Genomic DNA, 17231 nt, shown 5'->3' on the forward strand with positions numbered 1-17231 from the left:
TACAATTCTGTACTATTTTATTATTAACTACAGATAAGTCCCTTGGCTTAATCTTATAACATTTTGCCAATAGGTAAGTGCTTCTTACCTGGATGGTTTCAGAGCAACTGCTGTCTGTCCAATAGGAGGGCCAAGAGCCACGGAAAAAGGAAGGCGGACAGCTGAAAGTATTTTGAGAAGGTTGGTGTCTGATACAGAGGTATGCATTTTCTTTCTTTTTTGTTTGTTTAATAATAAGAATAATAATACTGCTGGCATTTACATAGTCCCTACTTTTGTGCCGGGCTCTGGGCCAAGGGCTTTAGATATATTATCTCATTTGATACCTGGTAGGTAGGTGCTATCATTATCTTCATATTACAGTTAAGGAAACTGAGGCAGAGATTAAGTGAGTTGTCCTACGTCACAAAGCCAATATTTCAGCATTTTCAACAAGTATCTTTTTAAAGTATTTTATTTTTCCAAATACATGTAAAGATAGCTTTCAAACCACCTTATTTTGTGATCACTTCACTTTAAAGCTTTTGTTGTAGGAGTCCAAATTAGATGATAAATCTATGTTTCCTCTCATAGTCCAAGAGTTTACGTTATTTGAGAGAAAACACAAGTACCACAGTTGTACACAATTCTAGGAGCAGCCAATGAAATCTCAGAGGGTCATTTAATTCATCATGAAATTTCAAAGCAGGACTCTACTTACACAAAAGCAGTTTTATTTCCCTCATATTCAGAAATGGGTGTTTCACAATCTCCTGTAGTAGCATATATATATATATATATATATATATATATATATATATATATATTATATATATATATATATATATATATATATATATAAATAACCAGGGAGATATTCTTATATCCATATTAAATCCTCCATGCCTTTGCCTTCACAGAATCTGAGGATTTGTATGTCACATGCTGGATATTTAGGGAATGCTTTGGAGCCATTCTGACTAGATCCTTCCTCATAGGCTTTCCTCTTGTCTTGCTCTACCTTCTCTATTGGAAACCTCATTAGCTTCACTGATTTTTTTTTTTAATTATGCAAATGACTCCCACATGTATGTGTCCAGCCACACTCTCTGTTCTAAATGTCAATCCTGTATCACCTATTTCAATTGGACTTTGCAAATTGGCTGTCTCAGAGACACATTAAAAAAGAGAATCTAAAAGTGAACTTTTTCTCTTCCCTCTTCCCTTTGTCCAAGCTGACTATTTCTGTCAAAGGCATCACTATCCATCCAGTCTTCCAGGTTGGTAACCTCAGCATTTCCCCCCACTTTTCACTCTCCCCCATATCTGATTGCTTGACAAACCTTGCCATCTCCACCTCCACAATCTCTCTTTTCCTCACACAGTCGAGACCCTCACGCCCACTTTCATTATTGCAGTAATACCCTGATTCATCTCCTTTCCTCACCTCTTCCCACTTTAGCACCTATCAAAGTGACATCCCCAAACACAGTTCTAACCATCGACTGCCTTACTGAACTGGCTTCTTGGGGCACCTCAGACATATTTCTGCCTTCCCGTTTAGCTTTTTGGCCCCAGCCTGTCGTTTCAGCCCCATTGGACATGACTTCCTCTCCCACACCCTTTGATCAGACAAATTGTTCCTCAGCACATGACGCCCTTCTCCTGGGTCTCTGATTTTTCACTGGCCATTCCACAGGCTTGAGATGTTCTCCTTCCTTAAATGCTTCTCTTCATTTAGTAAGCAGCTCAAGCACCATCCTTCCTATTCCCCAACTGCCAGCATCCTTGCCCCAAAACTTACTTGTCTTTAACAACTTGGATATGTTCATATTTATTAACTTTACTTAGGCTCTTTATATGCTCATGCATACTTCTCTCCTCATAGAAGGTAAACTCCTTGAGAGCAGGGATTATTAGTATCTCCTGGGCCTAGCAAAATGCCTGCCACATGGTAAACTTTTAATAAACACCTGTGGACTGATTGGTTGTCCTTCACTCCCCCTGTCTTATCTTCTCTGGGTTAAGCAATCCCTAAGCTCAGATATTTTTTCCTTTGTTTCCTCGGGCCCATTAATTATTTTAATTATTGTCCTCTTAAAATTTTTTTCTCAAAACTGGTTGATAGATATTGTTGGGCCTTTACCTGAACTCACTATATTAATAATCCTGGTCAGTGCTATATAGATGGGAGAATTATCTTGTGGCTTCTATATACGACAGTATTTTGTGTGTGTATGGTCTTCCATATTTGTGTTTATAGATGAGTGAATATGTATGTGAACATGTACACATAGATTAATATGTACATACTGCAGTATATTATAGTTATTCCTTCTACATTTCAGGAATTGGGAGTATCCCCCCCAATCTGGGAAGTCTCTTAAAACTTGGGGGTTCTCTTTCCATATCAGAGAAAAAAAATCTAAATTATTATGGTATTAAAGATAAAATATATTGATATTGTACAAGACTATTCATTTATTTTATGCATTTCTGAGTTTCTAAACTTTTTCCGTGTCATTTGCTGGCCTTAATGTGCATTTGCAGCTTTGACAAATTCCCCCAAAATTCCCTTTTAATTTTTTAATACCAAACTGCAATATATTGAAACCACAAAGGGGAAAGTCATAATGTGGAAGGAATAACTGTGTGTGTGTCTGTGTATGTTTGGGTATATACATTCTCTCTGTCTCTTTCTTTATATGTGTATATGTGTGTGTGTGTGTATATATGTAATATATATATAATGAACATAAATATTAGTATGTATGCTATATACATAGTAATTACTACATATACTATAGTGTATACATATTACTATATATTTACATATATACTATATATAGAAATATACCATATATAGAAATAAATAAATTTTCTATATATTGAAGAATATATTGAACATACATATGGAGAACTGTATAGAATATAGGAACCACAAAAGAATTAATGTTACAAAAGCCATAGTTACAAAAGCTGCTATAATCTTAAAAAAAAAAAAAAGAAAAGAAAAGAAATTTTACCCTTCTCCTTTCCTTTCAATAGCATTAGAGGAGGAAATAGGGCAGGAAAGGATAACATGGAAAAAATTTGAAAGGAAGAATTGAAGAATAGATGAAAAGATGACAAAGCAGGGATATAGGCCAAGGGAACTATATCTTCACAATTCCTGTTTTTTGGACCAATACTTAAGTGACAGAAATAATTTTTTAAAAAAAAGTTTCTGAGGGAGCAGAAGGTTAGCTGGCTTGATTTTACTATTTTTCTTGATCCTGTTGCTACCTTTGAATGATGAATTAGTGTGAATCCAACTAGAGACCAGGACCAGAAGAAGAAAGTTTACACTTTTTTTTTTGGGGGGGGGGGGATACACCAGAAGTAGCAAAGATTTATGGAAATTACAGGGATTATGGGAAAGATATAGACTTCTCAAGTGTCTCTAAAAGGGGCAGAATATCTGTCATTCACCATGGTTATTGGGCTTGTCAGGCATCCCAAGCAAAGGAAGAAAGATACTGGTCTGCAATGGTTTCTTCTATTGTAAAATGAGAACTTTTTTTGCTTCATAGAACTCGCCTTATGTTTGAAGAGCTGGGTTTGGAAGATTATAGTGCCGTTCACATTCAGATTTTAGGAGCTGAAGATACATATGGACGTCATGCAAAAGTCGGCCTAGGTGGGGTAAGTAGCTTTACAGGCTTGGGAGCGCTCACATTATTCTCTGCAAGTATAGATAAAACACCCCCATTGATGAGGTCCCAAGCTGGTTGTTTCTGTTTAATTGGCTAAAAAGGAATCAATCTCATGTATAAAAATGTTGAATATATAGATTCACTTGACTCTTCTAGTATCCTCAGATTTGTAGCAATAGCTTTATTTTTTAAATTTTATATATACATGTACATATATAAAGATATATACAGTTATATATGTAATATAATAAAACAATAATTTATTTTAAATAATGTAGCATTATTTTTTTGTAACATGCATATCTTTGAACTGTATTTCTATTAAAAGCTATGAGTTTTCCTTTGAATATTAACCTACCTGCTTAAGCCTTTTCTTCTCCATTTCTTATTACATAAGATAATTGGAGCTGATTTTAGGCAGCCTCTTATATCTCCATATATGGCTTTTATTAAAATCACCACAAAAATGCTACTAGCAACCCCGATCTTTGATATCTTCCAAGTTTCTAGTGGGTTATTGCTATTCTGGAAACAAGCAGGCACTAAGACTTCATTCAGATCCCAGCCATTCATGTGCCCATTTTCAGCCACTAGAGGAAAGAAACAAAAGAACACACATTTATCACCACAATTAAGTTCTGTGCCTAATCCTCATTCATTCAATAAACATTTAAGTACCTAGTCATTTCTCAGTCATATCTGACTCTTTGTGACCTCATTTAGGATTTTCTTGGCAAAGATAATAAAAGTGATTTGTCACTTTCTTCTCCAGCTTGTTTTACAGATAAGGAAACTGAGGAAAATCTGATTAAAGGATTTAGCCAGAGTCATACAACTAGGAAGTGTCTGAAGCCAGATTTGAACTCGGGGAGATGAGAATCCCAGACTCCCAACCCTGTGCTCTACCTCTTGCACCACCCAGCTGCTTCCTTTTTAAAATTCCGTGGGCACAGATGTAGCTCCCAGGTCCTCTGCTGTCTCCTCTCAGCCAAAGACCACGTTTCCACTGATGATACCCTTCATATCATCTCTTGCAGAGCATCATCCATGCTTTGGCTAGTGGCCCCACCACTACTTCTCTCATTGTGTTTTAGGTCACCAGCAGGTTTAATTTAGTATTACATAATTTGCAGTTATTTAGCATTATCAGAAGAACAGTGGCGTTAATAAGAGATGTGTACATGTGTTGGGGAACTACTTGTAATCCCATTTTCTTTCTTGAGATTTTCTCTCATTTATTTTAATAGTATAATTCTGTCACTTAATCTCGAGAGAACAAACAAAGCTGTACAGCAATGCAGTCCAGCCGTTGCCTTTTCTGGGCCGCTGTTTAAGTCCAAGTGCCTCTGTAAGACCCGCAGTGCAATCCGGTGCCATAAGAGAGCACCTTGTGAGTCTTGGCCCAATATGGTTAGCGTAATTGGCAGGACCTGGAGCAAGGATCTCTTGGCTCAGAAAGGACTTAAAACACAAAGGGCCACACCCTGGCACCAGCCCAGGCGGTTAGCATCCCAGGGAGCTGTAGAGGCAGGCCCAAGACAGCCCCTCAGGTGTTGTTTAAAATCTGGCACTTGCTGCCTGAACTTAAGTCGTAGTCACCTTTTCATCCAACACCGAAGGTCACAACAGTGCCAGAGTAGGAGAGGGATACTGGGCTAATACCTGCCTTTAGGAAACTGGATGTCGATGGTCCAAGAGGCTGACACTCAGCATCCCAGGTAGACCTGCTACCTGCCAGAAACTTACTATTTTATCCATGACTTCCACTTCATTGAGGGAGGGGGGATTGTGGTAGGTCAAATGTAGAATTAAACTACCATGTAGTCAGATTTTAAACAGAGAACAAACAGCTGGTCTGATCCACGTGGGAGCTTCTCTTGGGCAGATGGCTTCTTTCAATCAAATGCCTGTAAACCCCAGATAACAACTCATGTGTTCAATAAGTTTATAAGATTTTGGCTGAAATATCTTTTACTTACACACAAACGCACACAATTATCTTTTCCTATTACCACTGTCATATTGAAGCCATTGAATTTTAATGTATTTGCCAATTTTTCCTACCTTAAATATTTGTCTATATAGTGTATTCTTCTACTAAAATGTAAATTGCTTTTAGGATAGAGATATGCTGGAAAAGCTTGGGATCTCAAATATATCCATATGTATGCATATAAATATATGGCATACTCTTAAATTTAATCTGTATTATTCACATTTTCTTCACCATTTTTTCCTAAGACTGGAAATAAAACAATAAAATTTTGATTTGTAGCATTTGTCCATTTCCAAGGTATAAAAACTCACATTGTGAAATTGTCAGCTTCCACAAACTAGTGCCGGCACATGTTTGTGTTTTCATAACCAGTATCTAGTGAAGTGTGTGCTCAATTAATACTTGGTGAATTGAATTGGAACAATATTAAGAAGTTTAAGTTATATCTAGATTGACTTTTCTTTGTTCATATATATTCTTCTGCTCTATTACTAACTTTAGATTGTAGCTGACTACATTTATAAACTTCATTTCTACATCTTTAATTTACTCAAAAGATCTTAAATTTTAAGCTGTAGGATTCACATTGGCCTGTAATATGTAGGAGTTTTTTCCTGTTATTTTAAGGAAAGTATCCCTCTCATGGTTAATTTCCTGTACTTCTTATCTTGAAGATTTCAATCAGAACTAGAAATTAAAAAAAAAAGTTAATTTGATAATATGTAGAGAAAAATTCATTCATTTGTTCAACAAGTACCTACCAAATGCCTTCCTTGTTGATAGGCTAGGTGCCATAGGAGACATAAAGATTAATATTAGAGACAGATTTCAATATCAAGTGACTTTTTTAAAACATAAAAAGCTACTAATTAAAAATAAATGAAGTGAATCTTTAAAAATAGAACTATAACTAACCAAGTTGCAAAAGCGAACAAAAAATATTTCTGTTAGACTTTGTTCAATAGCTATGTGTTCTCAACAATGTTACTAATTTCCAGTATACAAATGGAAACCCACCTTCATGTTCTCATCCCATAAAATTCTCTTCCATGTCTTCCCATGAATCTTTATGAGGATCCTTCTTTTTCATCCTGCTCCATACAAATATAGAACATATCAGTTCAGATTATTTGAGGTTTTTTACCTAGCTATTTTCTATCCTATTTCATGCCATAACAATTACCATGGCTATCCTTTAAAAATATAAAAAATATTTCATTTTTAGGAAGACCCAGAAGTTTTACATATTTTGGTTGTAAAGAAAATGAATCGAAGACTCCTTTCATTTGATTAAAGTACCCAAAAGGTTAAGAGATTCTTGTGTGTTGCTTTGTAGAAAAAGACTTTGGAAGGATCAGATGTAAACATAAGGGCTCTTTCGAACTGTATGGGAAATATTTGATGCTTGATAAAACCCAGAAACAGGAACCAGATGTAAATGTGTAAATATTTTATTTTACATAGAAATATGTGTTTTTTTAGTTTCCAGGCACTCTAATTGCTGTAATTTATACTTATTGACTATAATTAGCACGTATATAATTTACATTGAGAGAATGTCTTGGAAGCCAACTTAAAGTAGATTGTTGAGACCAAGCTTTTAAAAAAAGTATGCTTCAGGGAAGGAGATAAGTCATTATAGGTTGGTTTTTAAATGTTTCCATGTGCCTCAGTTTTGGTGTAGAAACAATGGAAAAGGCAAAATTGGTTACCAAATTGGTTATAGAGAGAGCCAGAGCAAAATTTGAAAGAAAAGGTAAAAAGTAAGAGCTTTCAATGATCAAATTTATTCATATTATTATGACTTACATTTCAGTAGGGTTTGATTCTTTATCAATAAATGTGGAAGGTATGCTTGGATAGGACCTAAAATAAAATGTTTTCATTTTATTTTCAAAATAATAATCAAAATAATAGGGAAGCCATGTGACCTGATCCCCATTTTACAGAACAACAGTGAGCCAGAGGGAGGTTTCAAAGACTTTCCAAGATTGCAGAAGTCATCTGGAATCATAACTAGACCTAGAATTCACATTTTCTACCACTTTCCTCCATACTGCTTCCCTCCATCCCCTTAACCTAGAAGTTAATGTTTATTTCAAAAACTTTAAAGTCTAATTATTTAAGTATTGTTTGGTTGGTGTTGTTTTTGAGGGGAGGGTAGATTATGCTGTATCATTTCTGATTTGTATTGTGTGTGTGTGTGTGTGTGTGTGTGTGTGTACATATATATGTATTTTAAACTAGAAGAAGATTCAGTTTACTCACTTGGAGAACACATAAATGTCTTTGTGTAGATTTTTTAAAGCAAAACTTTCATTAAGTTTTTTTCTATTATCCAGGTTGTTTTTTTTTTTTAAATCCTATTTTTCAATATAGTAACTACAGGAAACAAAACACTCATGAATCATGAAAATAAAAGAGTAGGAAACTGTCATGCTCATTAAAGATAATTACAAATGAATTACAGCAATGAGAGACCATCATTAATATTAACCTGTATTCATAGAAAAGTTCAAGTTATAGCAGAGGTATAATTATCTAACATAATTGTATCACAGTTTGCTAAAACTATTAGAGGTAGTCTAGGATAGTGGGCAGAGCCCTAGGCTTGGAGTAAGGTAAACCTAAATTCAAATCCTATTGCAAGTGATTAACTATGACAAATCATTTAAATCCTTTTGTTCCTTAGTTTCCCGATCTGTAAAATAGGAATACTCATAATTATAGTACCTATCTCATAGAATTTTAAGGATAAAAAAAAGAATTTTAAGGATCAAAGAAGACTCTATATATAATTTGTAAACTTCAAAGTATGAAATAATTGCTAACTGACATTATTGTCAGATATGATTAAGTTCTATTAAGGAAATTGTTCCCTTTGTTATAATAATCATACAATATAAAACTCCTACACACTAGGGATCTATACTTAGTAGAGTGTAGGGACAATTTTCTTTGAGTGAGATGTAACTATGTTGGAACTTTCTTGGATGATCTACTCAGTAATTTCTGACATTTGCAAACAGGGGCCCCGAGAAGTTGTTCTCTGGCTTGCTGTCCAACACAAACAGAAGAAGGCACTGGAAATCTTCTCAAGAGAAATTGCACCAGCTGGGACAGGAATGGGTAAATATGTACATTTTAACATCTCAAGTTCTTTGTAAATCTTAAAGGCTACATCAATGTCAATTGCTATTATTATTATCTCTACTTTGGTATCATCATCATCATCATCAAAATGTTGATTAGGTAGCCTTCTGTACAAATTACAAAGCTTAATGCTAAATAAGAGGAACTAGGTAATTTTAAATACTTGTTTTTGAGGATTCAACATGTTAATTTTTTTAACTCTCTACTGAGTAACTAATTTTTCCCATGATAATAACTTTGAATTTATCCAATTTTTACTTAAAATAAACCACCAAGCACTAGCCTTGAAGTCAGGATGACCTTAGTTCAAATCTCAAATCTGGTTTCAGACACTTCCTAGCTGTGTGACTCTGGGCAAGTCACTTAACCCCAATTGACTCAGTAATAATAATAATAATAATTAATAATAATAATAAATAAACCACCAGTAGGCAAAATTAGCCTTTGAAAAGTACTTTAAAAATAATAAAGATGAAAGTTTGGTTTGGTGCATGGCCAAAAACAATATCATCAGAAGTGATCCCAAATGAAAAGGAAAATGACTACAGAGGGAGGTCTCTGGGAAGGTCAGACTTTAGAAAGTTGTATTCAGTAAATGAAAGGCAAGGCACAAGAGTGACATAGACCTGTAATATTAGTGTCAGGTAAAATAGAGCTGAGAATAAATGGAGATTTGGTGGGGATAACAGGGAAGGATATAAAGGGCCATGAGAGGAGATTTGTTTTATCTCTATTCAAAAAAAGAAAAATAAAGAAAGGGTAAAATCCCCTTCTTGAGATATTCAGTTGAGTGCTAACAGACAATCTTGGAAATAAAGAATGGCTATTCAATCCCATTTTGCTTTCATTTTCTCTGTCTAGATTAAAATGATCATCATATTGGACAATGCATCTTTCATTTGGCCATATTTATCATCTTAGACATTTATCTCACTCCTTTGCTGAAGTAGGAAAGAAAACACAAACTCTAGTTCACAGAATCCTGGATTTGCAACTGGAAAAGAACACAGAGGCTATTTAAGTATGAATAAGTGTTTGTTGTTCAGTTGAATCTAGTCCAAAGTCTACTTTTTACAGATGGAAAAACTATGATCCAAAATAATTAGGTGAATTTTCCCAAATCCAGAAAGATAATAAGTGGCAGAGCTAGGATCTAAAACCAGCTTAATTCTTGATTTTTATATGGAAGCATTTAATAATGTTTTGTCTCCATTGGAGGCAGAGGGAACACTATGCTTTTTGCTAAAATTTAATTTAGCAATTTAATTTAAAATCTAGTTATGAAAATATAGTAATGTATTTAAAGTCTAGCTTATTCTTCTGCGTTCAGATAAAGGTTTTTGAAAGAAGACTGTTGATTAAATTGAACTTAAGCTCTTTCCTTTCAACAAAGAATATCCTAATAATTTAAAGGTATCTCTGTTTGACTCAGTTTCCTCAAATGTAAAATGAAAATACTTTGTGGGATTGTTGTGAAGATCAAATGAGGTAATTTGTAAAAAAAAAAAAAAATGTACTTAGCACAGTGCCTACCTAACACATAGTAGGTACATAATAAATGCTTATCTCTTTTTTATATCTTCAAGTTCACAGTATCAAGAAGAAACAAGCTTTGACCCTAATTATACTGTTTACAATGCACCAAATGCATTCTATGCATTTAAAAACATTATTTTGAAAAGTAGGCCATAAGATTTATCTTCTGCCAAAGGGGTCCTTGACAAAAAAAAAAAAAAAAAGATAATTTGTCTGATGATAATAACTTGTCTTAATTTTCATCTCACTGCTTTGGGGCCTAGTCAGAAAAACAGAAAATATATATCCTAACCTCTAGAACAAAGATGGTTGACAGGAAGCCCAAGGGGGATGGGTCGGAGGTAGAGATGGGAGTCCATCTTTTATTTCTCTGGGCCCTGGATAGTTTTCAGCATTCAGGCCAGAATTTTCCTGGTTTAATGTCTTAGAGAGTTTTAAAGAAAACTCTTCATGCATTATAATAGGTCCTTTAGGAAATGAGTCTTATTGAGGGAATTTTAGGCCATGTTCAGGAAAGGTAAATGTAGAGAGGTTTTTTTAGGTGGGTACCTTTAAATGATAGAAAATGAATAACCTATCATCAGTATTGGTAGAATGAGTTCCTCAAGGTAAACTCCCTACACTATTGAAATCAAAGGTGTAATTAAAAAAAGGCTATACTGGTAAACAAGGGGATTATTTATTTACCTTTCTCAAAGACATCATTAACAAGGAATTTCAGTTCTATTTCCAATGCCACCATTACTCTGAGAACAAAATGATGTATGAGAAAGTTCAATTAGGTTCTTCAATTCAACCAGCATTTATTAAGCAGTTACTGTGCATGGCAAATGAGCAAAGGATAAACACTAACGAAGTCCCTGTGCCAGGACTTTGCTAATATTCTGGGAATTCAAAGACAAGAGTGAAAGAAGTCCCTGTTCTTAAGGAGCTTACGTTGAGGAATGCAATACATAGAGAAGACTGGTGACCAGAAAGTGAAGTTTTTGTTGGGGAAGTCACAGTAATGTTGAGTGGAATTATAGGACAATCAACTTGCAAAAGTAATGAATGATAGTATTGAGTTGATTTCTGTTCCCAGTAGAAAGCAGCAGAGGTTTGGGAGAGGGAGCAGCGGCAGGATGGATAGCAAGATTATCTTAAGTATCTGGGGGGTGGGCAGGAAGCACAGTCTGAGGTCTTTGGGCCAGACGATGTTTTTCCAGTTTTTGCGGTAGTTAGCACAGCAGTACAACTGGTGTCTTTTGGTTTTCTGTTTCTTGCCAGGGTTTCATATTCATTCTTTGACATCTGTCCCTAGGAAGGTATTTAGAATCTTTCAAAAGTGAATTTATTCAGTGAAATATTAATTCACATACAAAACACTGATCATCCTGAATTCCTTATCCCCTTTCTTAAGAAGTACAAATTGTATAAAGAGATATTTGCACATTAGCCATGTTGTGAAAGATTCAACCGAAAAACTTGAGTAACAAAAAGCCTGGAGGGTATATTGCAAATCCTTTTATTTCAGGAACTATCCCTTTATTAATGCCTTTATAATTCCTATCATTGAGAACTTTCATTTATGGTCTGCCATTCTTTATATATAAAATTTGTAAATTTATCATTGTACGACTAACATACATTGTTATTTGATATTAACATGGTAAAGCATTTCTCTAGTGTAGAATTCTTTGTTCTTTGGTCTTGGACAAAGGCAGCGATGGTACAGTGAATAAAAATATGTGTATGAGGAAGAGGATAGACAGGATTTCTATTTTGTCCCAAGGGAGGCCATCATGACAATAGTGAGTGTTGGAAGAGGAGCAAAAAAGCTAAAAAGCTGTTGGAGGAATTGAAAAAGAGAATGAATTCTCATTTTACTGGAATGACTAAATCTTGCTTAAAGGCAAGGAATCTAACCAGATAACCTCTCATAATCCCTCCCCTAAGGCTATCTATTTAATCAGAATATTCTTGTTGTTGAGAATTTCAATTGTGTCCTATTCTTTGTGATCCCATTTGGGGTTTTCTTGGCTGAGATATTAGAATGGTTTGCCATTTCCTTCTCCAGCTCAATACAGATGAGGAAACTGAGGCAAAACAGAGTTAAGTAACTTGCTCGTGGTCACATAGCCAGTAAATGCCTGAGGCCAGATTTGAAAATAAATCTTCCTGATTCCAGGTCTAATATTCTATCCACTGAACCACCACTAGTGTATTAGACTTGAAGAGGGGCAGACCTGAATTTGATGGAACAGTGGACAAGTCACATGAGCCTCAATAATGTAGCCTTAAGGACCTCCCTTACTGAGTTATTGTGAAATTCAAAGGAAATAGTCTATATAAAACCTTGTGAAAACTTTAAAGGATTAGGTAAATACCAGTAATTGTTTCAATGTAATCATTAATTATATTGTTATAAATAATCTTTATATTATTATTTTATTTTTATAAAGGCTACTATTAATTTAAGCTATTTGTCTAAGAAAGATTACTGTAGAACCAAAGGTCTTCAATTTGTGTGTGTGTCATGGACCCCTCTGGCATTCTGGTAAAGCTTTTGGACCCCCTTTCAGGATAAATGTTTTAAAAAGCATTCAAATAAAATATATAAGATTACAAAGGAAACAAATTTTACTGAAATACTGTTAAAATATTGATGGGCTGACTAACCTTGGGGGAGGAACTTTGAGAAGTTATCTAGTTGGATTCCTTACTTGAAGGTATCAGGTGTCAGTTAACCATCCTAGTAAGATGGGACTTCATTTTTTAAATCTTCCAAAGACATTTTCAGTTTCTTTGCCCCTATTCCAATCTCCACCATTAACATGAAAGTCATCTTTAGAACAAAATTGAAATCCCTTATGTTTCTGTCTGTACACAAAAGGACATAATTATATCTATCCATATCTATATATAGATATGGATAGATACATACTTATCTATATAAATATAGATATAAAGTTGTTATACTTGGTGCCATAGGGTGTAATTTTTTTTTAATTTTCAGTTTCAAATTATCTTCCTCCTTTCACTTCCTCCTGTACTCACTCAAAAAAGGCAAGAAATATTATACCCACCATACATATGAAATAATGCAAAATGCATTTGCACATTACCATGTTGTAAAAGACTCATCAGTCTATCTGAAAAGTAACAAAAAGCCTGGATAGTTTATAGCAATTCCTTTTATTTCAGGAAATATCCCTTTATCAATGCCTTTATAATTCCTTTCACAGAGAATTTTTATTTATGATGATCTGCCATTCTTTATATGTAAAATTTATATAGCATTTTTAGAAGTTGATAGGAGATATTGCTGCATTCATTGTGAATGTAGGATTAGACTTGTCCTAAACTCAGATTTCAGCTGTCTATATGCAAATCAGATAATATTTGCAGATCTCTAAAGAATATCACTTAGGCAAAAAATCATGTAGTCTATCTAAATTCCATATATGTTTATCAATTCTATTTCTTTGTTCTACTTTAGAATGAATTATTTAAGGAGAAGGAAAACCAGTACTCTTCCAACTTTACTCACCTACCTCTCACACAAACAACAATAACAGATTTCCTTCCCATTAAAAGAAAATAAAATCAGATTTGCAGATTTGCAAGTTACAGCCTAGAATGTCTATTAGTTATACCATCTGACATTACAGCCTAATTGATTCCCTTTAAAGCCCAGATAATAAGCACTTACCTATTTCTTGGTTGAGTTGTTGAATATGGATTTTTTAAAATTAAATTGAGTATTATGTGAGATGGAGAATTTTTTATTATGTGTTATAATTCACAAAGCTTTGAAGTGATTATGCAAGAATAATGCAGTTTTGTAGTTTAACAAGTTTGGTGGCTCCTTTAAGGTTTCACTCCCTGAACTTTTGCAAAATGTGAATTTATATATGGCAAGAGAGCCTTCTCAGCATGTCTTCACAGTGGTTTTTTCCAGTGTTCCACAACTGCAGTCACAGTTCTGACTTGAAGTTCAGTTTACAGAAGAGGGGTCAATGAATGGTCAGAAAACTAATCTGAAAACATTCTATGTACATGCTCCATCTTCTTTCTGTGCTCTATGAGTTAAATCCTTTCCAGAGTTCCCAATTGTTGTTCCTCCCCCCCCAAAAAAAAATTGCCTTTATTTTTTTATAGTTCCTGTTGACTTCTTTGGGTACTTTCCCCCCTTCTCCTTCTAATAATTTGTTAAGCTCTTTAAGTTTGGGAACTATTTGCATTTAGTTTTGTATCTCTAGTGCCTAGCACAGTACATAGCAGTGCTTTTTTGTGTGTGCATTGATGTAGGTTGGATTGTTAAATGTGCAGCCCTGCAATTTTCAGGAATATATACAACTCATAAACATATAATATATAATATATATCTATAACTCAAATATAAGTATTTAGCTTGCTCCACAAATGTAAAAAAATAGGGTCAGCCCTGTGCCAGAGGTTATTTCTAGACAAGAAGGGCTCAGGTACCCTTTTGGAATAGTTATTTCTCTAATTCATTGCCAGAATGGTCCTAGAGGGGCAGTTTATGGCATTCCTCAAGGCTAAGCTTCCATCTCTCCTTACCAAATTTATAAGGCTCAAAAAGTGAGGAACTTTATTTACAAGGTAGAGGAGGGGATCGGGTTCATGGCTTAACTTATTAAAAGGGTTAATGCCCACCAGCAAGTAGCCCTCCCAGGCTGGGAGGTTCCTGTGGTCTCTATGAGTTAATCCTGCTCTGGGTGGGACTCCAACAAGGGGACTTGTATTAATTCTCCTCCACCTCCCACAAGGTGTAATCTTTCTTGTTTCCTGCTGCATTGAATGGGTGCAGCCTCAATCAAATGAAGACCTGTTTTTTAGCTTAAAAAAGCCAAGGTCTCCCCCTGCATCCAGGGCCCTCTCCAGCGCCCTGATCTATATCTGGCCACTGGACCCAGATGCTCTGGAGGGAAAGGTGAGTCAGGTGACTTTGCCCCGCCCTCCCTCCCTCAAGTCCAAGTCATTTGCATGTCACAGCATCCTCTCCCTGATGTCATGGTCCCCTTTGAGAACGTTTGCTTCTTGCTCTCAGCCTCAGTCAGTCTCAGGTGAAGGAAGGAGAAGCTCACAGTTCGACAGTTATTCACTAGCTATTAGAAATAACTAATGTAGAAAAGTACTATAATTATGGTCAAGTCCATCATGAAACCCTTATTAGGTTAAAAATGTATTATAGACAACTATGATTTCCCTAAAACAATATATGTCATAAAAGAGATTTGTTCCTCAAGAATTCTTAACCATTTTATATATTTACATCTGAAGTACTCATGGCACTATATTGGGTGTTGTGCAGTGGTCTTTTTCTACAGATTTCACAGATTTGAATAATCCACCCCAGCTACCAGTTCAGTAGATGGAGCTATTAAAAAGGAGTTAAGATCCTTTCTCCACCAGCAATTCCTAGAGGGAGCAGGAAGTTCTTTTGGAAAAAGGGAAATATGCCACCTGAGCTCGGAGAGAGAGAACATGTAAAACCATCCTACTCCAGTGATAGAATGCTGAATTTGAAAGCAAACCTTAAACATTATATAAATGTTAGCTTTTGTTATTATTATTATTATTATTACTACTTGTAAAGTTTGCTTTGAACTAAAGTAAAGGACTTGGTATGGCCTATTAGATTTTCTCTTAATTAGTTTGGCTCAACTTTTTATCTTGTCAAGATTTTTTTCTTTTAATTTTGAGACTGGATCTCCATATCTCACCCAGAATGGAAGTACATCAACCATGAAAGCTTCTATCTGTTCCATTTCTGACCTGGGAGCACTCTTGCTCCAAGAGACTCACCATATTGATTGGCTTTAGTTCTGTTATAGCTAAGAACTTTAGAATTGTATGACCTACCAGATCTCAGCCTCTCTAGTAGTAAGGATTGCAAGCGTGTACCATCACTTCTAATTTATTGAGGTATTTTTCTGAATCTCCATTCTTTCATTCACCATATTAACCATTCTTTTGATCTTTGCATCATCTGTCAATCTAATTAAATACATTCTACAGCATCACATTCTAGGAACGGTTGCAGGATAAAACAATAGACCTCCCTCCATGTAAATATCAATCCATTAATTAGTATCCTCATTCAGCCAATGATTCCATTTAACTTCAACCTGTAACCTCTTATTTTTCTACATTTTCCATAAAATTATAATGAGATACTTTTTTCAAATACTTTGCTGAAATCGAGATAAATTTCATCTATTATATTCCCTAATCTACAAGTTCAGCAGCCCTATCACAAAAGGAAAGGAAGATAATCAAGTATAACTTGATTCTTAGTAAACCCATTTAGGGTTCTAAAGTTCACCACTTCCTTAGATATCTCACCCAGATGTTCTATAGACAATGTTAATATGTCCAAAACTGAACTTAATTAATTTTCCACCTAAATTCTCCCTGCTTCCAAACTTCTTTCCATTTTACTGTCAAGGATACCATTATCCTCCCAGTCCCCCAGACTTAACACATCATCCTTAATTATTTTTAACTTAACTATTTTAATTTTTAATATTAATAACTAATATTTAATTTTTAACTTATCTTGCTATTTCTCATCTCCCCCATCCCGTTATCCATTCTGTTGCCAAGAACTGCCAAATTTCACGTTTGCAGCATCTCTTGAATATTCTCTTCTCTGCCATGTTCACTCTCAGCTCCTCTCCACTTGAACTGTTGCAATAGTTTGCAGGTTAGTTTATCTGCCCACAAGACCCTCCATTCGGACACTGAAGGGACTTTCCTAAAACATAGGTCCTTCTCATTTCCAAATTCAAATACAAAATCTTCTGTTTGGTATTCAGAGCCTCTTACAGTCTAATTCTCCAGTCCTCTCAATCCTTTCACTCTCT

General features: G+C 35.0%; 1 protein-coding gene across 1 annotated transcript in view; it reads left to right on the plus strand.

The window, feature by feature from the left end:
• LOC127541401 (uncharacterized) overlaps positions 1-17231 on the plus strand; it is a 142304-nt gene that overhangs the window by 56445 nt on the left and 68628 nt on the right. The window contains exons 13-15 of the mRNA XM_051966684.1: positions 74-180; positions 3552-3663; positions 8700-8799. Of these exons, the coding sequence (XP_051822644.1) occupies positions 74-180; positions 3552-3663; positions 8700-8799 (319 nt within the window). The remainder of the gene's footprint in view (positions 1-73; positions 181-3551; positions 3664-8699; positions 8800-17231) is intronic.

The sequence above is a fragment of the Antechinus flavipes genome, chromosome 6, assembly GCF_016432865.1.
Source record: "Antechinus flavipes isolate AdamAnt ecotype Samford, QLD, Australia chromosome 6, AdamAnt_v2, whole genome shotgun sequence".
NCBI classification, from domain to species: domain Eukaryota; kingdom Metazoa; phylum Chordata; class Mammalia; order Dasyuromorphia; family Dasyuridae; genus Antechinus; species Antechinus flavipes.